General features: G+C 43.0%; 1 protein-coding gene across 2 annotated transcripts in view; it reads left to right on the plus strand.

Moving 5' to 3' along the window:
- The first annotated feature begins 103 nt into the window (after positions 1-103).
- UBR4 (ubiquitin protein ligase E3 component n-recognin 4) overlaps positions 104-25,288 on the plus strand; it is a 79,581-nt gene continuing 54,396 nt past the window's right edge. For both annotated transcript variants that reach the window (XM_086764730.1, XM_086764731.1), the window contains exons 1-35: positions 104-274; positions 5,031-5,128; positions 5,832-5,935; positions 6,638-6,767; positions 6,872-7,011; positions 7,345-7,447; positions 7,974-8,115; positions 8,274-8,398; positions 9,102-9,226; positions 9,450-9,509; positions 9,635-9,825; positions 10,066-10,165; positions 10,255-10,392; positions 10,901-11,018; positions 11,436-11,623; positions 12,209-12,368; positions 12,487-12,572; positions 13,549-13,718; positions 14,365-14,647; positions 15,264-15,396; positions 15,819-15,898; positions 16,496-16,624; positions 17,072-17,254; positions 17,462-17,584; positions 17,674-17,903; positions 18,559-18,683; positions 19,197-19,294; positions 19,418-19,575; positions 20,268-20,477; positions 22,180-22,281; positions 23,160-23,260; positions 23,452-23,650; positions 23,835-24,023; positions 24,391-24,454; positions 24,645-24,836. In XM_086764730.1, coding sequence (XP_086620856.1) covers positions 141-274; positions 5,031-5,128; positions 5,832-5,935; positions 6,638-6,767; positions 6,872-7,011; positions 7,345-7,447; positions 7,974-8,115; positions 8,274-8,398; positions 9,102-9,226; positions 9,450-9,509; positions 9,635-9,825; positions 10,066-10,165; positions 10,255-10,392; positions 10,901-11,018; positions 11,436-11,623; positions 12,209-12,368; positions 12,487-12,572; positions 13,549-13,718; positions 14,365-14,647; positions 15,264-15,396; positions 15,819-15,898; positions 16,496-16,624; positions 17,072-17,254; positions 17,462-17,584; positions 17,674-17,903; positions 18,559-18,683; positions 19,197-19,294; positions 19,418-19,575; positions 20,268-20,477; positions 22,180-22,281; positions 23,160-23,260; positions 23,452-23,650; positions 23,835-24,023; positions 24,391-24,454; positions 24,645-24,836 — 4,911 coding nt within the window. In that variant the 5' untranslated portion in view covers positions 104-140. The remainder of the gene's footprint in view (positions 275-5,030; positions 5,129-5,831; positions 5,936-6,637; positions 6,768-6,871; positions 7,012-7,344; positions 7,448-7,973; positions 8,116-8,273; positions 8,399-9,101; positions 9,227-9,449; positions 9,510-9,634; positions 9,826-10,065; positions 10,166-10,254; positions 10,393-10,900; positions 11,019-11,435; positions 11,624-12,208; positions 12,369-12,486; positions 12,573-13,548; positions 13,719-14,364; positions 14,648-15,263; positions 15,397-15,818; positions 15,899-16,495; positions 16,625-17,071; positions 17,255-17,461; positions 17,585-17,673; positions 17,904-18,558; positions 18,684-19,196; positions 19,295-19,417; positions 19,576-20,267; positions 20,478-22,179; positions 22,282-23,159; positions 23,261-23,451; positions 23,651-23,834; positions 24,024-24,390; positions 24,455-24,644; positions 24,837-25,288) is intronic.

Raw genomic sequence — 25,288 nt, forward strand, 5'->3', positions numbered from 1 at the left:
CCAATCGGGAGGCTCGACGCGGCGCGTGGGCCGTGGGTCACTTCCTGTCTCGCGTCGCGTGCGGAGTGGGGGGGGTGGGAAGGCGACTTCCGGCCCGCCGTCCGCCGCCGCGGCCCCCCCTCGCCCAGCGGAGCGGCAAGATGGCGGCGGGCGGCGGCGCGGGGGCCGCGGCGGAGCCGGGCTGGGAGGTGGCCGTGCGGCCGCTCCTCTCCGCCTCCTACTCGGCCTTCGAGATGAAGGAGCTCCCGCAGCTGCTCGCCTCGGTTATCGAGAGGTGAGGGCTCTCGTCTGGGGCGGGGGGAGCGGGCGGCCCGGGCCCTGCCTCCCTTCGGCGTCCTTTCCTCTGGGCGGTTGCCCGGCGGCGGGGAGCCCCGGGGAGTTCGCGCTGGGCGCCGGTGCCGCTGGCGGTAGGCGGTGCGGGGGTGCCGGGAGCGTCCCGGCTGGGTGCTGGGTAGGGGACAGCGGCGCGGCCGGGCCGGTGGCCAGGACCGGCTGGGGCTGCCGGGGAAAAAGGGAGCCCCGAGCAGCGTCCTGGGAATTACTCACGGCCAGCCGCCTCCCGGTCTTCTGGGGACTGGGAGGCTCTCGCGGTGGTGCCCTTGGGACCTAATAAGCGGGGATGAGGGTGCACGCCCGGCTGTCCGCGTTGGCTGCTGCTCGGCCACAGCCAGAGCACCTCTGACTGGCATCCCGCGGAGAGCCTTCGGGACTGTTCCTGTGGGTTTTTTGGTTGGTGGGTTTTGTTTGTTTGTTTGGTTGGGTTTTTTTTTTTGCGTTTGTTTAAGCGCGTTACAGTTTTGTAGGCTGGGGGGTGAAAATTGTCTCGCCTGGGCGGTCTCCTCTGGTGACAGACTCATGGAGGGGTCACTCTACATCCCTCACTTCTTTTTAGGTTTCTGCCAGTGAAATACTGCTCGTGTTTTAGGGAGAAATGAAGCTGAAGCAAATCAAGTCTGCCCTTTTTTTAACCAGAAAGTTTGGACTCGGAACAGGAGAGCACTCACTGGAGCTATTTAATTTAACTGATAGCTTATTTTATAATCTAAAACATTAGCTATGAGTGCCACAACGTTAAGCTCAGTTACAGACATACAACTCTGACCACAATAAGTTGTTGGGAAACAAAAAATAAACACTGTGCTAAGGAAGATAATAAAATAAAGCCTTGTGATGTTTTGCTTAATATAGAATGGCTGAGCATGCAAACAGTGGATGCTTCAAACGGGCGTTCTGTGCCTGGATGCATAGAGTAGTGGCTCACCTGGAAACCTGCCTGTGTGCAATATTTGTGCGATTGGGGCAGTTCTTAGGCTGGTCATTCCTTTAGGGACCATTTCAGCTTTGTTTTTCCTTGCAGTGCTCTGCTGTCAGTGTGCCTCGAGTTCATTATTGGGGTGTTTTGGCAGAAGAATATTACAGAAACACTTAACTGGATGCACATGACTTTTGGGAGAGGTCTGTTTCTTCCATTAGTGAGAACTGTGGTTCCACTTTCCACTCGAGGCAGGGGTTTGCTGCCTTGAAATAGTGCTGCCCTGAGGTTTGGGTTGCATGCCTGGTGCTGACAGCGTTTCGGACCCGGCAGGCTGTAATACGAGCGCACGGCCCCTGTAGTGTCTTGCAGGACGATTCTTTTCTTTCATGCCTTCATATAAAGTGGCAAATCATGGAGGAAAAAATGCAGCTTGTTCATGTTTGGAGCCATGCTCTTCTATGCTGAACAAATAATCTATCTTTAGATTTCTAATCTAAAATATTTTATCTGTTCAAGTTATTTTTAGAAGATGATTGTTAGCTCTTCTAGTGAGGCTGTTGGTTGACACCATCCGCAAAGTGGCTGGGTTTCCCGTTAAGCAAACACGGTGCAATGACGGTGAATTCACTAACATTATTCTTTTCAAAATAAATTAATAAATTCCTTTTCCTGACAACACTTATGTTTCATTTTTAACTTTAGACATCATCAAGTTACTGGAATTGCACTATTAGCATGTATATTCAAGAACTGATGATGGCTTTGGCCTCTTCTTTGACATAAATTATGGAAACGCTGACTTGGAAAGAGGCAGGTGAAGTGGAACACAGTTTACAAAGTCTGTGACAGTCAAGGGAGGCTGGTTTTTCAATAGGGGGAGAACTCCTGCACCTGCTGCTGTGCCTTTGCAAGGAAGAGGCTGCTTTTGTGCCTGCTGCCTTACATAAAGGGTCTATTTCGGGCCTGTTTAAGGTTTGGAAGCAGGACTGAGAAGGGAGGTGGTATTTCTTGCTGACGTGTATATTTGATATTGACACAGAGGCTTCTCGTTTAGTGTGAGTAATGAGTTTCCCTGGGAAGCAAGTGTTATTTAAGCAATAAATCACAATACGCTAGCCAAAATGTATTATTAAATCACACTATATCTGCAAAATTCCTCTAGCACATCACAGATTAAGCTGTTATCTTTTATTTATATTTATTTGCAAAGACTCGATGATTAGTTGACAGATGCCTTCCACTCTTCATTACCCTAACAAGTCCAGGACTTGTTTTAATAAAACTCAAGCCTCTTCAAATGAAATTTGCCTTATCCAGATGAAATTCCCGATCTTGTTCTGGTTTCTGCCCCTTTGTGTGCAGAACAAGTATGGCACACCTGTGTGTGCTCATGCATATTGTGTCTTGCAGAGCTTGACCTATACAGCAGAACAGGAATTGGGGAGCTGCCAATTTCTCCTGTACACTCTTATTCCCAAATTGTTCTCATTTGTCCTCTTTAACTACGTTGCGTACACCCACTGCTGCTGATTTCTAGTTGGGCGTGAAGAAGTAGGTGAGCAAAACTAGTGCCTGAATCTGAGAGCACAAACTTCTTTGCACGCTCAGTCTCTGGGCTCCTCACCCATCAGTGCCCCCTGGCAGGAGAGGACGAGGTGAAGCCTGGTGAGCGAGGTGTTGAAGCTCAGTCACGTTACGCTGCTGAGTATCTTCACGTGAAGCCTCTCGCTTCGTAATGGCTGCTTCGCTATTTCAGCTTTTTGAGTAGACTAAATGAAAATCAATAAAATCTTAGAACTAGGAAATAAAAGCTACACGGTTGTTGAGTATTTTTTTCTGTTCATTTTTTCGGAAGAAATGATGTATTGTACGGTTTCTTCTGTTTCGGTCACATCTCCCATTATGACTGGAAACGATGACTTAGGATAGAAAAAAGAAAGGTTACTGGACATAAATCGGGCGCTGTTCGGGTTAGCAGGGAACAGTGTGTGCTCTTCCTCCTCCCACCCTGCCAAAGCTGGCATCGCGGCGTGCGGGTAGGTGAAGGGGAGACGTGGGTTTGTTTTGCCGTACGCTACAGCAGTGCTTGTTGTTGCTGAACCTGAGAAATCGCCGTTTTATCTGGGTACGGCATGTCGCGACAGGCTGACGCCCTCTGCTCCCCACCTCGCCTCCAGAAATAAACTCTGTTACCGGAGGTGGAGAAGGCTGTGTCTTCAGAGGCGCAGTACCTAGTGCAGCTCAGTCGTGTAATCTGTTCTTACAGCTTATTCATTTCGTGGAATAGAAGTTTCTATCATCTGAAGATGTGAAAGAAATAAATGTAAGCATTTAATGGACGTGTGTCCCCATCCCTTAGTTTTGTCACAGGAAAAATCAAGCGCAGGACTATGGAGGCAGAGCTCTGCTTCTGTTCTCAGGGTGATTGCCTTCAGGTTTCTGTGCAGATGGGATGTGGTGTGGCACTTCACTGCAGCAGCTGTTAACGTGTCATTTCTCTGCATAAACAGATGTTCTCTGTGGCCAGCGAGACTCGCTGAGAAACCTCAGGGACTTGACTTTCATTGTGTTGATGCGTATTTTGCTTTACGGTTTTCACTTTTGGTTTGCGTTGGCATGAAATTTTCACTCGCTCTGAGCTTTGTGCTGATTTGTGTGTGGGCCAGCGCGATGCAGGTCTCTGAAGCAGCAAGTCTCTACCCATGAGGCTGATTACAGTGGATGCATTTTTTCAGTGCTGTGCATTACCTGCCAAAACTATTTACTCCCTAGCTTGTTGCAGACACTGCTGTTGTGTATTTGTTGTTATTACGCAATTGCATGTTTAAATCCTTCTGTTTTGCAGAATTGCATAAACTCCAGTTGACTCCATGCCTTGACAGAAAGGGAATGCCTGTGCCTCCAGTCCTGGCAAATCCTGCCTAGCGTTAGCAGAACAAACAGTCCAAGCTTTACGGGCAGCTGAGTTTAGAATAACTTAAAGATTAATGAACCACTGACTGGGAGAGAGATTATTAAAGGGGCTGACCTGGTTATGATATAAAGGAGAAAAATTTACAGTACTGGAACTATTTCTTATGTGAGTAGTGATGCTGATGCCCCAGTCTGTCTGCTGGAGGACTCAGCCCTGAGGACACAGGAGATGGGACATAGAATCGTAGAATCACAGAATGGTTTGGATTGGAAGGGACCTTTAAAGCCCACCTGGTCCAACCCCCCTGCAAGGAGCAGGGACATCTCCAACCAGATCAGGTTGCTCAGAGCCCCGGCCAACCTGGCCTGGAATGTTTCCAGGGATGGGGCATCCACCACCTCTCTGGGCAACCTGTTCTACCATCCTCGTTGTAAAAAAAAAAAAAAATTCCTAATATCCAATCTAAATCTCCCTCCCTCCCCTCGTCCTGTCACACCAGGCCCTGCTGAAGAGTCTTCCCCCACCTTTCCTGCAGCCCCCTTTAGGCACTGGGAGCCGCTCTCAGGTCTCCCCGGAGCCTCCTCTTCTCCAGGCTGAACAGCCCCAGCTCTCTCAGCCTGGCCTCACAGCAGAGCTGCTCCAGCCCTCTGATCATTTGTGTGGCCTCCTCTGGACCCTCTCCAACTGGTCCACATCCTTCTTAAGGGAGAGGATTCTGTTCTCAGAACTCAGATTTGGAAAGAGCGTGTGATTTTAATGAATTTGTCTTACATCTGTTAATAGGTACAGCAATTCTGAGTGTTGTGTGGTGCCGCTACTGTGACGTATACAACTGACGTTTCTCCTGTTCTCCTGTTGCAGTGAATCTGAAATCCTGCACCATGACAAACAATATGAGCCTTTTTACTCTTCCTTCGTTGCACTTTCTACACATTACATCACTACTGTGTGTGGTCTAAGTAAGTGTTCCCCGTCCTTTGCTTCTCTTCCTGTTGTGTTATGACTAGGATAGAGTAAAAGTAAACCAGAACTGTTGTCCTTTTGGTATTTGTCTTGAGCCCTCTTTCTGAATCAGATTCTAAGGCAGAGCGTGTGAGGCCAGAATTGCTGGTGTTTGTACTGGCAGAATGTTAGTTCAGATGGAAAGGGAAACTTGTCCATAGCAGTGTTTGGCCACCAGCTACTGAGTGGTTGCTTATTCATCGGCCTGACTTCATTTAGAGAAAATAATTTTTGGTCAAATGAAGCGTTTAAATAATTAAATAAATTTTTAGATTATTCTCCAGCAGTTATGTTACTGTGTTGGAACTAATGATCAAAATACATTATTTTGGCTGACAGAACCTGACTATTTCAGCAAAAAAGTGGGTTTGGTCAGCTTGTTTCATGTTCTTTGATTGTTCTGTCAGAATTAAGTAAAGCTACTGGGAAAACCGATGTATCTATCTAAATTACCTTGTCTGGGTAGGCGGTATTATCCTTGCTTTACTGTGTTACGTTTTAGTGAGATTGAATTTATATTGCATCTGTGTGTTTGGCGCGATAGATTGTATATGCATGCGTGTTGCGTAGCATTCTGTTTTACTTGAAAGTGTTAAGAACATCTTACACTGAATTATTTAAAACCTTGTACTGAGTGATGCAAGCTTCTTCGTTTTTCAGTACCAAGAAACCAATTGCAATCAGTGGCAGCTGCTTGTAAAGTCCTGATTGAATTCTCACTGCTGCGTCTTGAGAACCCGGATGAAGCGTGTGCTGTTTCACAGGTGAGCACAGATTTTGACTGTGTTGGCAAGCCTGAGTGCAAAAATGGACTTCGGCCTCTAATTCCATAGTATTTGCTCTAATGTTGTATAAAACAAAGTTAATGAGATTCTTAAAACAATTTAAGCTGAACCACTTTGGTAGAGACTGATCCATGCTGGATCTGCCCTCTGCACTCTTTTCTCAGAATTTCAGCTTGTAAGTGAGCTGAAATAAAGGTGGCCTGAAGCCTTGGTTAAGCAGATCTCAGTTAAATCTGTTACAGTTTGCTACAATCTGTTTTGGTTTTGTGTAACAACTTGTATCAAAGCTGTTTGTGGTTTTAAAGATGGGTTCTTCCCCAGTTGTATTTTAGTCTTTCAGAAAGAGCTCAAACCGGTTTCAAAGAGGGAAGGCCTGTGAAAAGTTTCACATTACGTAGCTTCTGATAGGGCCAACGTTAAGCCTTAGTGTGCCATAGGAGGGAGACCTTTTCCAGATGCTTTTCCATAACAAGCACATGAGACAGCCTTAGCGACCTGAATGATCTGCAGTTAATAAGCTGTCACGATTTTTGCTATGAGGTCAGAGTGGATTTGAGATGTTGCAGCAGCCTTACTGGCTGAAGCTGCAGTACTCTTAATGCAGCTGCTTAGAATAAATGATACTGAGGAACTATTGGAATCAAGAGAGTTTAAATTGCACTTGATGTCTTTTCTTTGCAGAAACACCTCATTCTACTGATAAAGGGGCTGTGCACGGGCTGCAGCCGCCTGGATCGAACTGAGATTATTACCTTCACAGCAATGATGAAATCGGCTAAGCTGCCTCAAACTGTCAAAACCCTCTCTGACGGTAGGCGTTCTGATTTACGGCTGTATCACTGCGCCACTTGACTTAAGCGTAGAAAAGACTCTGGTTTTGATGTATGAAATGATGTTTTGCTGTTTCCCCTGCAGTAGAGGACCAGAAGGAGCTGGCCTCCCCAGTGAGCCCGGAACTGAGACAGAAAGAAGTGCAGATGAACTTCCTCAATCAGTTGACGTCGGTCTTTAACCCTAGAGTCTCGGCATCACCATCTATCACACCAGAGACACAGGTAAACAAAGAGCCCTAGAACAGAAGCAGTCTGAGTTTTAACATTGATAGCGTTGGTACAGGCAAGGACAGAGGACAGTGAGTGGTAGTTTTTTAATACATGAGTAGAGAAAACCTTTTTAGAGTATTTAAATCCTACTTGGATGTTGGTGAACGGCAAGTGAGAAAATACTGTTTGCGTTGTATTGGCAATAGTTTTGTTGCCTTGTGGGAGCTAATGCTCAGTGATATTTACAGCTCTGTTGAGTTCTCCTACTGATGTGCCTTGCTCCTGTGGAGGGACTTACTGCAATACCATATATTTTTAATGCTTCCATGATGTGCTTGCTTTTAGGTGGAAGGAGAGAGTGAGGATCAAGCTTCCACAGATCAAACCTCTGCGGCAAAGACGAAAAGCATATTCATCGCGCAGAATGTAGCCAGCCTCCAAGAGCTTGGTGAGAACCAGCTTTCTAGCTTTAGGGAGAAAACCGTGCTAGAGCCGGTGTGTCTCTGGTATTATACCTTGCAGCTCTGAATGGGAAGAAACTTTCTGACCTAAAGGATTCGCTTGGTTGCATGCTGATGTTACCAAGGGAGATTGTGGCTGTAATGTAGTTTTCTTCATCACAGAGGAGATGAGCTCAGTGTATTTGTATGCAGGAGGTTTGTTTTTGGGGGGAAAAAAACGGTGGGCGATATAAAGTAGCCTATGAGATGGATTACTGAGTGGGTGTGAATTAGACCTGATGTGCCACATAACATGCACACAGAGCTTTGTGACACACGTTATGAGTACTGGGTGAAAACTTCACCGCCTGGTTTATGTGTTGTAAACTAGTCTTTGTCCTATTACCTGATCTGTGATGATATTTTCTCCCCACAAAGACTAATTAAGTCAATTATTGAGGACCATTAGAGCTGTTCTGCTTGGAAGCTCTCCTGCAGAACAATCACAATAACACTGCTATTCTTGTTTGGTAGGTGGCTCAGAAAAGCTGCTGAGAGTGTGCCTGAACCTCCCGTACTTTTTGCGATACATAAATCGATTTCAGGATGCAGTGTCAGCCAACTCGTTTTTTATTATGCCAGCCACCGTGGCAGATGCCACTGCTGTTCGCAATGGGTAAGAGTCTGTCCTTGCTTTTCTTTGGTAGATGCCGACTACGCTGTAGGAGAGAAAATAATTGTGCTAGCTGTGCAGTATCAGTTATTGTGCTGCTCCCGTGAGCTGTCTGAGGTGTACGTTGCATTGCTGAACCTTGACGTGTGTTGTTACTGTAGATTTCATTCGCTGGTAATAGATGTGACCATGGCACTGGATACTCTGTCTCTGCCTGTACTGGAGCCCCTGACACCCACGCGCCTCCAAGATGTGACTGTTCTCGCTCTCAGCTGTCTCTACGCAGGTGAATGGATTTCCTGTATTTTCTTTGGAGCTTTAAGTCACTCTTGCTTTTGCTCTGCTTTATTACCTGCACATTTGAGGCTCAGCCCACAAGTAACTTTTATTTCTTACGAATTTGCAAGCGATGCAGCATACTGCGCAGTCTGGTGACTGGATTAGTATGAAAATTGGTACAGTCGTGCTGAAGTTCTGATATGTTCTGCAAATTTTATTGTTGGTATCTGAGAGAAAGACTGAGTGACTCAACATCTTCTTAATAGCCTGTAATTTCTGTTCTTTTTTTCTTATGTTCAGAGCATAATACATTTTTGTAGTGCTTATCGCTTCAGCCTAATTGATTGTACCCCCAAATTAACCTTGTTTCCCCGGAGCAGTTTAAGTACACCAGAATCCTGAGTGTTTAGCTGGTCTGGGTAGGATTTTAGAGAGATGTGGCACTCGAGTATGAAGATTGCCTTGACAGTGGTATTGAATTACATGGTAAAACTTTTCCTCCTTTAGTTGTGTCTGTAGGGCAAAACTTTACTCTTTTGAGGGTATTTCAGAAAGACTTTTTTAATCTGTCCGCTGTCATATTGAGTATTCCTAGCTCCATTGAGTTTACGGGCGTGTTTGATACTGCTTGTTTTAATGTGCTAAGTAGGAACATTGAGTCCTGAGATAGGCTCTTAATAAGAAGGTTACCTCCGCTTGTTTTCAATCAGGGGTGAGTGTGGCAACTTGCATGGCCATCCTACATGTGGGTAGCACTCAACAGGTACGAACTGGGTCAACAAGTTCCAAAGAAGAAGATTATGAAAATGATGCTGCTACTATTGTACAGAAATGTGTAAGTAAATGAGAGAGTGTTTGTTGTTTTCATTCTCAGCAAGTGAAGTGCGTAGTATTTTTATTTGTTTGGATTGCAATACTTGCTGATGAAGTAAGTAATGGGGCAGCTAATTGTAAAGGGCCAAATACAATTCTATTTGGAGTTTTAGAAGTGTGTGTGGTGGTTTATTATTGCCCAGTGGAGCCCTTAAACATTACCATGGTTTTGGATTTATTTGCAGCTTGAAATCTATGAAATGATTGGACAAGCCATCAGCAATTCACGCCGTGCAGGGGGTGAGGTAAGATTTGTGTTGCAGGCAGCTTTCACTGGTTTTGTGCTGGTATATTTTGGCATTTGGATTGACACTATTTTGTCTTTTTGGTGCTTCACCCCCCCTCCCCACCTTCACATTTGGGATGATAGCATTATCAGAACTTCCAGCTGCTCGGGGCTTGGTGTTTGCTGAACAGCCTCTTCCTCATCTTGAACCTCAGCCCCACGGCCTTGGCTGATAAGGGAAAGGAGAAAGATCCATTGGCTGCTCTTCGCGTCAGAGACATTATTGCTCGTACTAAGGAAGGCGTTGGGTCTCCCAAACTAGGACCTGGGAAAGGGTATGTAAATACCCCACTGAAGTAATCATTGTCCGTGAATCTGACCATGCCCAGCAAGCAACTACTATGGAGTCTTGTTGGTCTCTTGAAATTTTATCTCCTTTTGTAATTCAAGCCTTGATTCTTGGAAAGAAGAGAAATCTTCTTCTCCAGTTTAGCAAAGCAGTCACGTCACTTAATTTAATATAAATATTTTTAAATTTCCCCTGAGATTACGTTGTATTTTTTATGTTCCTGTAGGCACCAAGGGTTTGGTGTTCTGTCAGTGGTGCTAGCAAATCATGCTATCAAATTGCTGTCATCGCTCTTTCAAGATCTGCAGGTGGAGGCATTGCACAAGGTATGTAAGCAGTGTGTACATTCTTGTGAAACGTTTTGCCATCTCCACTGAAACATACTTTACATTCTCTTTTTGATGCCATCCTCCAGGGCTGGGAGAGTGATGGTCCGCCAGCAGTGCTTGATATCATGGCTCAGAGCACGTCCATCCAGAGAATCCAGAGGCTGATAGATTCTGTACCACTCACTAATTTGCTGCTGACTTTGTTATCTACTTCCTACAGAAAGGTAGGGACCGGCATACAGCTAGAGAACTTCTGTAGCGGGGCCACTCCTCCTGAGTGTCATCCGCATGGAAAATTCTCACTTTACAAACTGTGACTGTGCTAAGAAGAATTTGGAATTCTTCTTTCAGAAGCCGTCAACTGGAGCCTCTAGCTTTCCTCTTTCCAGAGATGTAAATTTGACAAACTTGGTTTAATGTAATTTTCCTATAAGTTCAGTGATATTTGTGAGTTTAGTGAGAAGATGAAAAGGCTGTTTTCAAAACGGATGCTTTTATGTTAGAGCTGTTGCTTGAGGTGTTGCTTACAAGTTTGACATGGATTATTTGTTTTCAACCATCTTGTGTGATTTTTAATACAACTTAAGGGGAAGAAGTCTTGAAAAACTGTTAATAAATCATTTGACACAAATTTGCTAGAACAAAATTGAAATGCATTGTGAAGTTATTCTTATTTTCAAATTCTTACCTTTCACAATCATAAAATTTAACTTGTTCTGCTGTTCTTCTAAGGCTTGTGTCTTGCAGCGGCAGAGGAAGGGCTCCATGAGCAGTGATGCGAGTGCCTCCACTGACTCTAATACTTACTATGAGGATGATTTTAGCAGCACTGAGGAGGACAGCAGCCAAGGTAATAGAGTTTGCAGTGAGCAACTTAAGTCAGGATTTTACATTGTCTTTCAAATTTAGTGGAAGCTTAGCTACTGGGCTGTTGCCTTCTTGGACTGGAATGTCACGTAATGCTGAAAATATGAAACAGTTTCTAAGATCTGTTTGGCAGAAGTAATGCTGACTGTACTCTTTTGTGTAAACTGAGGCGTGAGTGGCTGCAATTTGGCAGTATTTGCTTAAGAGGAGAGTGTAGATGATTTTTTTCTTGTAAATTCCTGCTGGACTGCTGTAAAAGTGCTTAGCTTTGTGATTTGGAAAGGAAAAATGAAGACAGATGCTTACTGAAACTCTTTTTCAGCCTTTTCTAAGCTGAGTAGTTTGCGTAAGGTAGTTGCTTATAATGGTATGCTTTTGTTTTTCTTGCCTCCTGTGTTAGATGACGACAGTGAACCAATCCTTGGGCAGTGGTTTGAAGAGACAATCTCTCCGAGCAAAGAGAAAGTGGCCCCACCGCCACCGCCTCCACCACCACCTTTGGAGAGCTCGCCTAGGGTCAAGAGCCCTAACAAACAGACCGCTGGAGAGAACGGGAACATCCTGGCCAGCCGCAAAGATCCAGAATTGGTATGGGAAGGTCTTCAGGCTTAATTAAATAACTGATACGCTGTAGTGTGATTTACTTGTCAGTGGCTAGCTGTGTTGACAGACAACACAATAAATGTCAGGTATTTTTGAGTACGTTGCTGATGGAGAGTTGATGGCTGTCTTGGCTTTGAGGAAAGATGTTTTCTCTGCTCTTCTGTCAGGTGGAGTATCACAATGTTTGTTACTGCCAGGGAAGCAAAGACTGAAGATAATATCTATTTGGGTTACAGAGGGAGAGGGAAAATGAGGGCAGAACTATAAGCGAAATGACTTGCTGATAGAATGCTTTTAGATCCAACTCCTTTGGGTAAAGACAAAAATAAATACTGCAGTCAAGAAGTTAAGTGACTTGTAACCTTTTCAGAGAATTGTAAAATCGGTCCTGATACAGAATACGGAGTGCTGTGAGCTGATTTGCAATGAGTAAACCTGTACTCCTCTGCCAGGGGTGGAGTTAGGGACCTTTATTTATTTTATTTGCTGGTGGTTTAGTTTTTGTTTAATGTTGTCTTGTAGTCCCTCTGCTTTTGCTGTTTCTATAGTGTATTTCTCTTTTCTTTTCAGTTTTTGAGCCTAGCTTCAAACATTTTGAACTTTATCACTTCATCTATGCTGAACTCCAGGAATAACTTCATTCGCAACTACCTGAGTGTGTCTCTTTCGGAGCAGCACATGGCTACGCTAGCTAGCATCATCAAAGAAGTGGATAAGGACGGGCTTAAGGGTGAGTGAGCAGAACCTCTCTGCTGGAGAATGCACTGTAGGATTTGTAGGTATATGTTTCCTTTGTTCCATGTGGAAGGAAAGCAATGGTAGTAAATGGCTTGATCTCTCTCTTACAGGCACATCAGATGAGGAGTTTGCTGCTGCACTGTATCATTTCAGCCATTCCTTGGTGACCTCAGATCTTCAGTCTCCTGCCTTGCAGGTAACTCTGTGATTGACTGTATAAATAAAATGAAGAAGTGTTGATGTCTGTTAATGCACAGACTCTCTGTACCTAGAGTAGTGTGTCGATTCTGTTTCACCCTAGAGTATATTTTTTGCAAACAGAGCTTGGAATGTTTGGGATCCAATCAGCTGGATGACCTCTGCAGTCATCCAGTACAAAACATCCTGCAGAGTGTAAACATAGCATCTGGCGTTCAGATTAATCCACTGAACTTTGAAGGTGATGATGGCTGAAAAGGAAATGCGTTTATGTATATTTTTGGGAGAGTTGCCTCTATCCATGCGTTTATCAAGAGACATCCCTGCAGATTTGCTTTGCTGTCAGGACTGATGCCAAAAGACCTTGGAATTCTCTCAGGAGAGAATCAGATTAATCCTTTTGCTTTCCTGTACTAACTTTGTAGCCTCTAGGTTTCTTTGCTAGGTCATGGGCTGACCTGACTTAAAAGTATAAGTAGAGGTTATAAATCTGCTTACCAATCAGTGAATTCAATCTCTATACTTTTTGTTGACTTTTTTTTTTCCTACTGTATTTAAAATACTCATTTTTAAGCAGTCAAGCTTTTCAGAAATCTGCCTTTTTACTATATTTGCAAAGAATCAAGCATTACTGTGATCAGTCAAAGGGGTCGTTTTCAAAATTCTTAGATAGTGAGCATAGCTTAATCTCTTTTGCTGTGAGATTGCAGTAAATGAGTGGAGCTCATTAATGCTATTTTTTTCTGCATTGGCATTTAAGTGGAAAGTTTGTTGTGTTTTAGGTGGCACTGTGACAACATAAATATCCCTGAATAGCTACGCCATATATTTGAAACAGGAGAAGTATTGCTGTATGAACCCTTACAAGCTCTGAGAGCCCTGATGTTTCTCGTGTCTGTGTGTTCAGATCATGCTTTTAATTAAAGCATCGGGCAGGACTTAGCTGTTTTCAACAAGTCTCTGTTTTCTTCCAGAACACACTTCTTCAGCAGCTGGGAGTTGCCCCTTTTTCTGAAGGTCCGTGGCCTCTCTACATCCATCCTCAAAGTTTGTCAGTGCTCTCGCGACTTCTCCTGATTTGGCAGCATAAAGCCACTACCCAGGGAGATCCTGATGTTCCAGAATGCCTTAAAGTCTGGGAAAGGTACGATAATTTTTTTTTTTAGTTGAAAGTCAATCATCTCTTTACCTCTCTGATTTTCTGTCAAGTAAAAAGTCTCTGGGACTAGTGTAACAAGTGTGTGTGTTCTCTGATGGTATGTGGTGCTTGGAGGGGCAGATAGTCACTCTTCTGTGTTGCTGGAGTCCTTCACCTAGAGCACAGGAAATGAAACCTAGAGCAGGATTGAAGTGAGTGGAGGCTGAATTACTTACAACAATGCTGATTTTAGAAAGAGAAGGTGAATGTCTTATTTCAGCAAGTTTCTAGTAGGCCCTTTATGATGGTGCCAAGATATTTCCTCTCTGCCATTACCTGAATGCAGAAGTCTCTTGTCGCTGACTTAAAGCTAGAGTGGACAGCCTTTCTCCCTCTTTCTCCCTCTGAATGATTGTTCCTATTTTTCATCAAATATATTTGCTGCTAATTGAATTTATGTAGGTTTTGCTGTTTGCATAGTCTCATTCCAGTACATAATATAGTGAATAATTTGTGAAAGCGACAATATTAGAAGAATAAGCAGAAAAAATGTAGTTATGAAAATGTTTCTCTAACCTCTAGTTAGAGATTTTAAAGAGGGATCTAAGCAAGGAGAAAAGTAAACTTCATAAACTTCCTCTCTTGTTGTCAGGTTTGTGGGCACACTGAAGCAAAATGCTTTGCAGGGGACTCTTCCCAGTGACACAGAAGATCTGAATGTTGAACATCTCCAGCTGCTGCTGCTTATTTTTCACAATTTCTCTGAGAGAGGTCGCAGATCTATCATGATGCTCTGTATCCAGACAATTGTGGAGCTGACAGCAAACATGGATACCCAGCAATGTTCTGTGCCACTTATCATGGCACGTCTGCTCTTGGTGTTTGACTACCTGCTCCATCAGTATTCCAAGGCCCCTGTGTACCTGTTTGAACAGGTAAGATTTTGAGATCTGCTCTGGATATTTAATTGATCACCCAGCAGAAATCTGTAACAGGTAATTGTTTGGTCTGTTCTGATCTCTTTGTGGCCTTTGCGAGTAAATTGGTTTTGATGTTGTTATGAGCCTTTGCATGATTAACTGTGACTGCTGATTCCTAGCAGCAGGTTCAGTTTGAGTGTAAATTCCTTGTAACTACTGTCCTAACAGATGCTTGTAATGACAGGATGAATGCCTTGCATTATCTTTCGTAATCTTGAGTATTTGAGTGTTTAGGCACTGTTTCACAAGTACTTTGTGTGCTGTGTCCTTGCTTTAGCCTTTCACCCTTTAGGCTTTTGGCACTCATTTTTATTCTCATTAATGGGATATTAGTGTTTTGTGCGTGGCTTTTTCAGTTGTTGGAAACTTGACCATTGATTTAAGCTACTCGCTCTAGAATAAAAACCGTCAGGTAGGGTGCAGGACTTCCCCCAGAAATGATTGTATTTTGTATTTTATGGTTCTTTTTCTTTTGGTGATGGTAGCGATGGTATTTTGCCCCCCACGCCTTAATGACAAGGATGCCATGGGTGGTTTTTTATTTGTTTGGGTTTTTTTTTTCTTTATTTAGGTGCAATATAATTTGCTGACTCCACCCATTGGCTGGGTGAGCGGATCCCAGGATAGCAGCAGACGAACATCGGTCCCACTTTATCATGGGTTTAAAGAAGTGGAAGAAAATTGGACCAAACACTGTTCATCAGGTAAGAAAGAAAATGTAAGGATTTTTTTATTCCAAGATTTGCTTTTGCAAATAAATGAGAGCCCTTCCTGTGCTCTGGTGTGGGTAGCTTTTCCTACTTTTAATGGGCATAGTTACAATAGATAAAAATGCATGTAATGTGAGAAAAAGTTTTATTAAAAAAAATTTTTGTTGTCTAGGAGTATGCTACAAGTAATGCAAAATAAGTGTATATTTATTATGCCAGGATTATGTGAGTAGGAAAGCCTCGGCTGCGTATACCATAGGTTAAAATCACATATAATGTGTCATGGCACTAGCTTAGTAGGATCTGGTATTAGTCTTAAAATGTGAAGAGTTGTGGGGATGAAGGAGAGAGCATAACACAGTACTGCCTAGTTAAAACTGTCGCTTTGAACATTATTTTCTGTTCTCACATTCTAGACTCAGTTCCACAGCCCAGATTCTACTGCATCCTATCTCTAGAAGCTTCTGAAGATGATCTGAACCGTCTAGATAGCATGGTACTGGGACTTCTGGTTTAAAGACCTTTCTCTAAGCCTTGAGGGCCATGTTGATTTGACAAGTGCCAGGAAAAGACTTGATGAAGCAGCTAGAACAGAAATATTTGACCAAGTGGAGAAAAGAATAATGTCTGAATAAGATAACATGGGATTCCTTTTTGTGGCCCATTACGTGTCAGGGAGGTCAATGTGCAAACTTGAAGATGTTAGAGTACTAATTATGCTTATAACTCCAGTATGTGTGCTATGACAGATAGCCCTGTCATGTCCACACTTATTTTTCAGTGCTGCCAAAACATCTGAGACAAAGGCACGTGGCATTAGAGTCTCATAATTTTGCTCCATTTTCTTCCTGAGTTTTGTTTCCTCGCTTCATTTGTTGTTAGCAAGGTTATGGGCTTGCTTTGTGCATGCTCCATTATAACCAGTTCATTGATACTCTGACTGGGGAGAGAAATACCCAACAGAACCAACTTCCTGAAGCTTTATTTTGCGTAATTTTGTTCTGTGGGTATTCTGAATGCTTAAGAGAAGAGCTTGCCTGTATACAAGCACAGAGCTGTGCAATTGGCACTCCTGACTTGTCATCTCTTGCAGGTTTGTGAGGTCCTTTTCTCTAGGACCATGAAGTATGACGAGCTTTACACAGCCCTGACTTCATTACTTGCAGCTGGGTCACAGTTTGATACTCTCAGGAGGAAGGAGAACAAAAATGTCACTGCACTGGTAAGACTGTGTAGCTGTAATGTTGTCTGTGTTGAGGAATAAGAAGTTTTCAAACTTAGTATTTTTAAGCAAAGTATTTACCAAAGTATTCTGGTCAGTGATTGGAGTAAGGGGGAACTTAAAGATCCCATAGCTAGTGGTAGTGTTTGTGGTGGCAGTACATCTCCTGAGTTTTTAATTCATAACATGTGTTAGACTTGCTGTATATGCCTGATAATTCCAGGAGGTCTGACTAGAATATGATGAAGCAGAAAAAAAATTGTATAATCTTTCCTTTTCCTTTTTTTACTTCTCTTTGTTGCATGGTTTGTTGTATAATATCACAAACTCATTCCATTATGTGTTTATCTGATCTGGCACATCTACGGGAGTCTAGAGTCTCTGATGACTTAATTTCTGTCGCTGTGATGATTTCTTTATAATTTGTCCAACCGTACTTTTGTTTAGGAAGCCTGTGCACTTCAGTACTACTTCTTGATACTGTGGCGGATACTAGGGATTTTGCCTCCATCCAAAAACTACATGAATCAGTTGGCTATGAACACACCAGAGATGAGTGAATGTGATATTTTGCACACGTTGCGCTGGTCCTCCCGCCTGCGAATTGCCTCTTACGTCACGTGGATCAAGGTACAGCCTCATTTTGTTGATAGTAACAATGTCAGTCTGTTGTTCTTCCGTGCTGACTGGATGTGGGATTTGTTACGTGAGCATGGTGGTGAGAAACAGGAACTTATGTCTGTGTTTTCTAAAGTGTTCTAGCCTGGTAATTGGCAGAGTGGTTAGTTATAGAGCACTTTTAAAATGTGACAGGTCTCTTTGTTTTGGCATCTGTAGGCTCATCTTACCAAGCAGGGCATGAAAGCTGACCATGCTGCTTCTCTCATTGAACTGGCCTCCGGCAAGTGCAGCTCAGTGAAGTATGATGTGGAAATAGCAGAGGAGTACTTTGCTCGACAGGTAAGATGATGGGAAAGCAAATGTGCATATGGAGCTTCTGTTTTTGTGAAATAATTTGCACTGATTGTTCCATCCCTTTGTATTTTAAGATATCTTCTTTCTGTGGTGTTGATTGCACAACTATTCTCCAGCTGCACGAAGTTCCCAGTTTACAATCCATTTACACGCTTGATGCTGCAATTTCCAAGATTCAGGTTTCTCTAGATGAGCACTTTTCCAAACTAGCTGCAGAAACTGATCCACACAAGTCTTCGGAGATAACCAAGAACCTCCTGCCTGCTACGCTACAGCTTATTGACACTTATGCTACGTTTACCAGGTACAGTCCTTAGGATCACCAATAGAAATATCATTTTCTTCTGTGCTTAGGGGCTTCTTTGCATTTTGTTGGTTGTTTTCTTAGAGGTAGGCACTTTCTTTTTTTTTTTTTTTTCTTAATACTCTGGTATAATTATTCTAATGTATGTCCTTTAGAGTGCCCATTGTTTTAAAAGAAGAGTAAAAAGTGGCTTCTCAAGCCGTGTATATGAAGTTGCTGTTTCTTAGTAGCCTCCTTGTCTAATTTTTCAAGACTTTTTTGCAAGCTTGCAAAGCCAACTTTTCTTCCAAAGATGAAACCTCCTGTTACCACTCTCTAGGATAGTGCTACGTAAGGTTGTTTCACTGAGATAATTGAGACTGTCAGATCATCAAGATGAGGTTTAATTCTTACGTTAAGAGTCTCAAGTCTTCTAAACTCTTGTTAGAACCCATGTAGAAGAAAGCAAAAGTAAATCAGCTTTTTCTTTGGAGTGGGTACTTTTCCTGGTAAGTAGCTTAAATGAGATAAAAGTCCAGAACTCCCTTAGTGGTATAACATGGAGTATGGGGCAGAACTTCAGAAATTTGCTTTCTTATCTGTCACTATATTGACATACTTAGTTCTGAAATGCAGAGCTTTTTCCTGAAATAAATTCTTTCCATCGTGAATGCAGATCTTACTTGCTACGGAGCCTCTCTGAAGAGGGCTCCACTGAGAACCAACCCTCTGAAGAGAAGCTCCGAGGTTATGCTGCTGTCCTGGCCATTGGATCCAGCCGTTGCAAGTCTAATACTCTAGGTGAGGGTACCAGGTCCTTCTCTCTGTAGGTGAAGCTCTCTACAATGCTGCCCAGCTTCAAAAGCCATATGCTGGCTAATGTGTTCTTTTTGTCAACCACTTTGTTCAAACGAGTGTATTATCCTGTCAGCAGCAGACCGAGAAGTCTTTTCCTTGTCGAATTGTAACAACTGAAAGAGGGGCAAGTCTTGAAAGAGTAACCGTCTTGTGGGCTTATCTGGCTTACGGGAGTGATTTTATAACCATGTTTGTGCTCCAGTGGCATGGCACAGTAAGGAGAATTATGAATTGTTGATATGTGGAAGGCAGCTGCAAATTAGTATTTCTGCCGTGTTTCCTGTTGTTTAATAAAGTAAAAGAAGTTGGGAAGCTCTTGCAAACTTTAGGGATAATTTTGACTAGAAAAGCATGAAACTAGCCCTCGGTAGAATTACAGCTCAACTTAGCTACAGATGTGTCTTAATCTAGTTTTAAACAGTGTTGTAGAAGCATTCTGATGCGTTCTGATTGCAGGTCCAACACTTGTTCAGAACTTGCCATCAGCTGTGCAGACTTTATGTGAATTGTGGAACAACATTCATACAAATGAGTTTCCAAACATTGGCTCATGGGTGAGTCCAGCCTCGTGGATTGATCTGCTGTGATCTTAACTCCATAAATTGCTGGGAATGGCGGGCAGTGTGTCTTTCTGTTAAAGATTAATGGTTCTGATTTTTGTGTGTCTCAATCCTTAGCGCAATGCCTTTGCGAATGACACGATCCCTGCAGAAAGCTACATCAGTGCAGTTCAGGCCGCCCACCTCAGTACTCTCTGCAGCCAAAGTCTACCTCTTGCAGCTTCCCTAAAACACACCCTTCTCTCCTTGGTCAGACTCACTGGGGATCTCATTGTGTAAGTTATGTTTTTTCTGTTACGTTCTTGCTGTATGGATATGCTCTTCTGAATGTCTGTTCATCAGGCTGTTTGGGTGGAACACTCGGGGAACTGGTGCTGTATTTTGAGCTAAGTCTTTTAACACAGTTACTTTCAGTTTACAGTTCTAAATTCTAAATGAATGAAAGATAGCCTTTCTGTCTGCATCTGATGTCTCTAAAAGTCAAAGTCAGTCAGAGAAACCTTTAGCCCTTTTTGTCAAATAGGGACTTGAAGAAACTGGGATATAAACTGAGACAATATGGATATAATTAATTCATTTGCATTTTGTCACCATTGGCTTGTGTGATGTTTTCAAACCGTAAGGAAAAAGTGAAATGAAATAATTTTTTTTCCAGAGACTAGTCTAAGATATCCTGAAAGAAAAAAAATATTTGTTGACACCGCAGACAAGTTTGAAAGCCATACTATGCAATAGTGTGATTGTCTAGGAAAATGTTGTAACTATATATATGCAAAAGTAACATGTAGAGTCTTCCATATGAGGACTATTTCTGAGGGGAAAAATGAATGAGCCAATGTATTTATTCTAACTTTCTAAAAAGGGTTTTATCACGTACTTCTGTCCAGACTTGTATTCTGATTTATCCAGTAAGGATGCTCCCAGATATATTATGCAGAGAATTAACTTGTTTGCTTTTCTTTTCAAGCTGGTCTGATGATTTGAACCCGCCACAGGTGATTCATTCCCTGTTGCCCCTCCTTTTGGAGACCAGCACAGAAAGTGTGGCAGAAATAAGCAGCAGCTCCCTAGAAAGGATCTTGGGCCCTGCAGAATCGGATGAATTCCTGGCACGTGTTTATGAGAAATTGATCACAGGATGCTATAACATACTGGCCCATCACTCTGATCCAAACAGGTAACAGGCTGTGTGGCTTGTAGTTCTCCGGCAAAGCGGTATGCAAAGAGTTACTACGGTGTATTTAAACATCAGTGTCAGTTCTTGAACAGAAAGACAAAAAGGCAAAAGGCAAAAAATCAGCTTATTTTGATCTGTTGAAGACTTCTGTACTTGTAGACTAAAAATATAAGATACTTTATTCATGTTACCAGAATTTTCAGCACTGCCATTCAGGCAGCGTGGATTTTAATTGTCTCTTGTAACTCTGGATGGAGCATGTATATATCTGGATAGTTTTTTATTTAGGCAAATCGAAAATTATGTAAATATAAAGCTAAATCAAAGCTGAAGATGCAGACCTAACTTGCTTTATATTCCTTTGTCTCTGTTTTTGCTGTTTGTAAGGGTGGCTAATCCCTGCTTTATCACAGCAAACTAGCCAGATTTGTGCTTCCCATCCCTTACTCCCTGTGTGTAGAGGGAATAAGCTCGATGCGCAGATGTTGATTCTAGCCATCTGAAACATAAAACCATTAGGCATTATGATGTTGCATCTTTTTAATGCTGATCCGCTCTGGATGGAAGGTATTCAGAGGAAGATCTACTGTGCCTTGTGGTAGAGAATGTAAACGTAATTGGATTTTACTTGCCGGGTGCATTGTGGAGTGGGGATGAGCACAGGAGAGAATGGAGAGGAGTAACACTAAAAGAGACTTAAAGTGTAAAAACAGCAGCCGTTCAGAGGAATTTGTAATTTGAGGAGTCTGAAAGGTCTAGATTATTTTGGGTTTCTGACTGTAACTTGCCTACAGCATCATGTGCCGCTTTTTCTTCTGAACATTTGGTGGATTTTTTGGTGTTCATGTATGTTTATTGATCAGTTTGGGAGTGCTGGTGGACGAGAAGCTCAACATGAGCCGGCAATGCGCCCTTGCGGCCCAGAGGGCCAACCGCATCCTGGGCTGCATCAAGAGGCGCGTGGCCAGCAGGTCAAGGGAGGGGATTCTCCCCCTCTACTCTGCCCTGGTGAGACCCCACCTGGAGTACTGCGTCCAGTTCTGGAGCCCCCAACGTCAGAAGGACATGGACCAGTTGGAGAGGGTCCAGAGGAGGCCACAAAGATGATAAGGGGGCTGGAGCACCTTTCCTGTGAGGCCAGGCTGAGAGAGTTGGGGCTGTTCAGCCTGGAGAAGGGGAGGCTCCGCGGAGACCTTAGAGCAGTCTTCCAGTACCTCAGGGGGGCCTACAGGAAAGATGGGGAGAGACTCTTCAGCAGGGCCTGTTTTGATAGGACAAGGGGTAATGGTTTCAAAATAGAGGGAGGTAGATTTAGATTGGATATTAGGAAAAAAATTTTTACACTGAGGGTTGTAGAACACTGGCCCAGGTTGCCCAGAGAGGTGGCGGATGCCCCATCCCTGGAAACATTCCAGGCCAGGTTGGCCGGGGCTCTGAGCAACCTGGTCTGGTTGGAGATGTCCCTGCTCCTTGCAGGGGGGTTGGACTGGATGGGCTTTAAAGGTCCCTTCCAATCCAAACCATTCTATGATTCTAATTATTTTTCTCCTGTCTCTTGGAAGGAGAGCTGCTTTCAGCTAGTGGAAAGTTTATTAGAACTGTTTTAGCAAAATTAATCACTTTTTGGCTCTCAGAATTGTTGAAATGGTTGAAATTGTTCTTGAATACAATTCTTATTTTATATACATCTTTTGATCCTCAGTGGCCTGGATGAATCCATCTTGGAGGAATGTTTGCAGCATCTGGAGAAACAGCTGGAGAGCAGCCAGGCCCGAAAAGCCATGGAAGAATTCTTTTCAGAAAGGTGAAGTCATCCTGAGAGTGGTAGCCAAAGGACTTTGTTTCTCTTCCGTTTTATCTTAGCTTGTCACTGTCGAAACCTGTGACGTTAGTGCCTTTGCACAGGAAAATCCAGAACCGTGTAGAGATAGGATATCATACCCTTCAAGCAGCGCAGGAGAGTGTGAAAAGGCTTTCTGTGTTGGAGAGCACTTAGGTGTTTGTCACTCCAAATAAAACATTCAGCGAGTCCTACAGTGATTATCAGTGGGCAATCTTCCAAGATGATTGTTTTGTTAAAGGTATTATAAGGGGGTTTTTGAGATGCTGGTCTATAAGGCGCTTACAGATCAGGTTGCAAAATCCCAAGCTCTTTCAGTGCTTCTTCAGGGCAATAGGTTGATAATTTTAAGGATGGAGGTGAGACGTTGGCCTGACTTAGAATTATGAAGACAAACTGTGATGCAAACAGCGTAGCACGACAACAGTGTTCTGAAGAAATAGCACGGTGAAATGGAGGAAAGTTTTTCTCTATTAGAAAGCTGACCATTGTCTGGTTTTACTCTCTGCTTGTTCAGCATTTCAAAATTGAAGCAATCTGGTGGTTATACTTTGTTAACATGGAAGGGAAAAATAGGGCAAGAAAATACTTAATTTTGGTTTCAAAACCAGTAGAGGCTCTTTTGTGACTTGGTAGGTGGAGAATACTCATGAGATTTACAAGTTTTAGTCTGAGCTAAGAGTTTGCTGTTTGAAAACAATTCTGGTGGCTTGGCTGCTGAGCGTTGTTAGTACAAGCTGTTGCCAGCTGTAAATGTGAGGGCAGATGTAACTAAGTGCAAGTGGAAAAAAAGGAATGGGTTGTCTTTTTCAAAGCTGACTTAATTTCCCGCCTCCATATAGTGGAGAACTGGTCCAGATCATGATGGCGACAGCCAATGAAAACCTCTCAGCGAAGTTCTGTAACAGGGTGCTGAAATTCTTCACCAAGCTCTTCCAGCTAAGTAAGTGATCAGTCTCTTCTGTCCTTCCTTTGTTCGTCTTATGCTGTTCTTGTATTTGACTGCAGTACGGAGATGCATGAAAGAAAAGCTGTAAAAGGACGTGAAGTGACAGCTTCATACTTTTAGTGGAAAGCCATCTTCAAACACGTTCATTGTAGCATCTGTCCCTCACTAGTAATTTTCTCCACCAGCTGAGAAGAGTCCCAACCCCAGCTTGTTGCGACTTTGTGGCTCATTGGCTCAACTGGCTTGTGTGGAGCATGTACGTCTGCAGGCCTGGTTAATCAGAATGACCATGTCCCCGCCCAAAGACTCAGATCAGCTGGACGTTGTGCAAGAGAACAGGCAGCTGCTGCAGCTCTTGACAACTTACATTGTTCGGGAAAACAGGTAAAGTAGAGCCTTTGTAGTTTGTTTTGTGTACTGTTTATTTCTTTTGTTCTCTAGGTGTGCAAATTATTTGTGAGTTGCTGATGGCTTGTTGTCGATTTTCTAATGAAGTGATGGGTCGTTACTGTGTCAGTGCTCTTGTGGTGTGATGTACTGTGTCTGAAACTTTCTTCTTTTTAATTAGCCAAGTCGGAGAAGGCGTGTGCACTGTTCTACTGAGTACTCTAATACCAATGGCAACAGAAATGTTGGCCTATGGTGATGGCACAGGCTTTCCTGAGCTGATGGTCGTGATGGCAACTTTGGCTAGCGCAGGACAAGGCGCGGGACACCTCCAGCTTCACAGCGCTGCTGTCGATTGGCTGGGCCGATGGTAAGAGTGAACTGTGTGCTGCTGTTTGTTCCTTCACATCACTTAGACTGATTCTTTAACTTTTTTTTTTTTCCTTGTAATTTGGGGACAGTTATTCATGTTAACAGTGCATGCTTAGTTTTTAGTTTATCGTTTGTTGTTTGGAATGTAAAGTGTCTGAGAGAGGCTGATCTATGTTGTCCCCCCCCCGCCCCTGTAAGAGCAGTTGTGTTTAGTCTTTTCCACTCTTGATGGTTTAATTACTGCATTTGTAACTTTCCTGTTGCTAGTTTAAAGCAAACTGAATACTTGAAGCTATTGCTGAGAACTGAGTTTATACTTCCCAAAGACTGTTAGTTGTAACAGTCTTCACTGTTTTGTGTTACAGCAAGAAGTACCTGTCTCAAAAGAATGTGGTAGAAAAAATGAATGCAAACGTCATGCAAGGGAAGGTAAGATGTGACTATTGCTTAACTTGGAGGAGTAAATCTCAGGCATGAGCTGTATCAGCTGTCCTGTTTTGGTTGCGTAGTAAGTGTTTCAAAGCAATTTGGTCAGGGGGCTGTTACATTTTCTTGTCTTATGGCAACTATTGTGGGATCTAAGTATTGTCCCCCATTTTCATTCATCTCTGCTTTATAGCATGTGACTATCCTGGAGTGTACGTGCCATATTGTCTCTTACCTGGCCGATGTCACTAACGCACTGAGCCAGAGCGGTGGCCAAGGACCAAGTCATCTTTCTGTTGATGGAGAGGAACGGGCAATTGAGGTGGATTCAGACTGGGTGGAAGAATTGGCAGTGGAGGAAGAGGACTCTCAAGCTGAAGATTCGGTAGGCAAGAGTCACAGTTAATGCTGCAAATGAGATGAAGATTTATTTTGCAGCTTTCAGATCAGAATTACTCAGGTTATAAATGAAGATGTTGTTGTTTATACCTAATGCCAGACAGAGTGAAGAACCCTAGTTGTCAGACCTGGAAGAGAGTGTCTAGAATTGAGAAGATCTGTTGACTTTGTGGATGTCAACAAAAGTTAAATTTTTTTTTTAGAAAACAAAAAGGAAGAAATGGAGTAAGATTAGTTTGTTCCTACTGGTTTGTTTGTGAAATTGGTAGCTTTTCTATAAACAAGCAACTTATATTAGGCTTTTAAGTACTATTGGGTAGAAACAAAAGGCTCTTATTAATGTATTCTTTAAAATTTGTAATCTCAATCTTTGTTACTGTTTTCTTTTTCTTGATTCACTCTTTTGAGTTGCTATAAAAGCAACCTGATCTAGTCGGA

Source organism: Chlamydotis macqueenii, chromosome 21 (assembly GCF_036417535.1).
Source record: "Chlamydotis macqueenii isolate bChlMac1 chromosome 21, bChlMac1.mat, whole genome shotgun sequence".
In the NCBI taxonomy this organism is placed as follows: Eukaryota; Metazoa; Chordata; class Aves; order Otidiformes; family Otididae; genus Chlamydotis; species Chlamydotis macqueenii.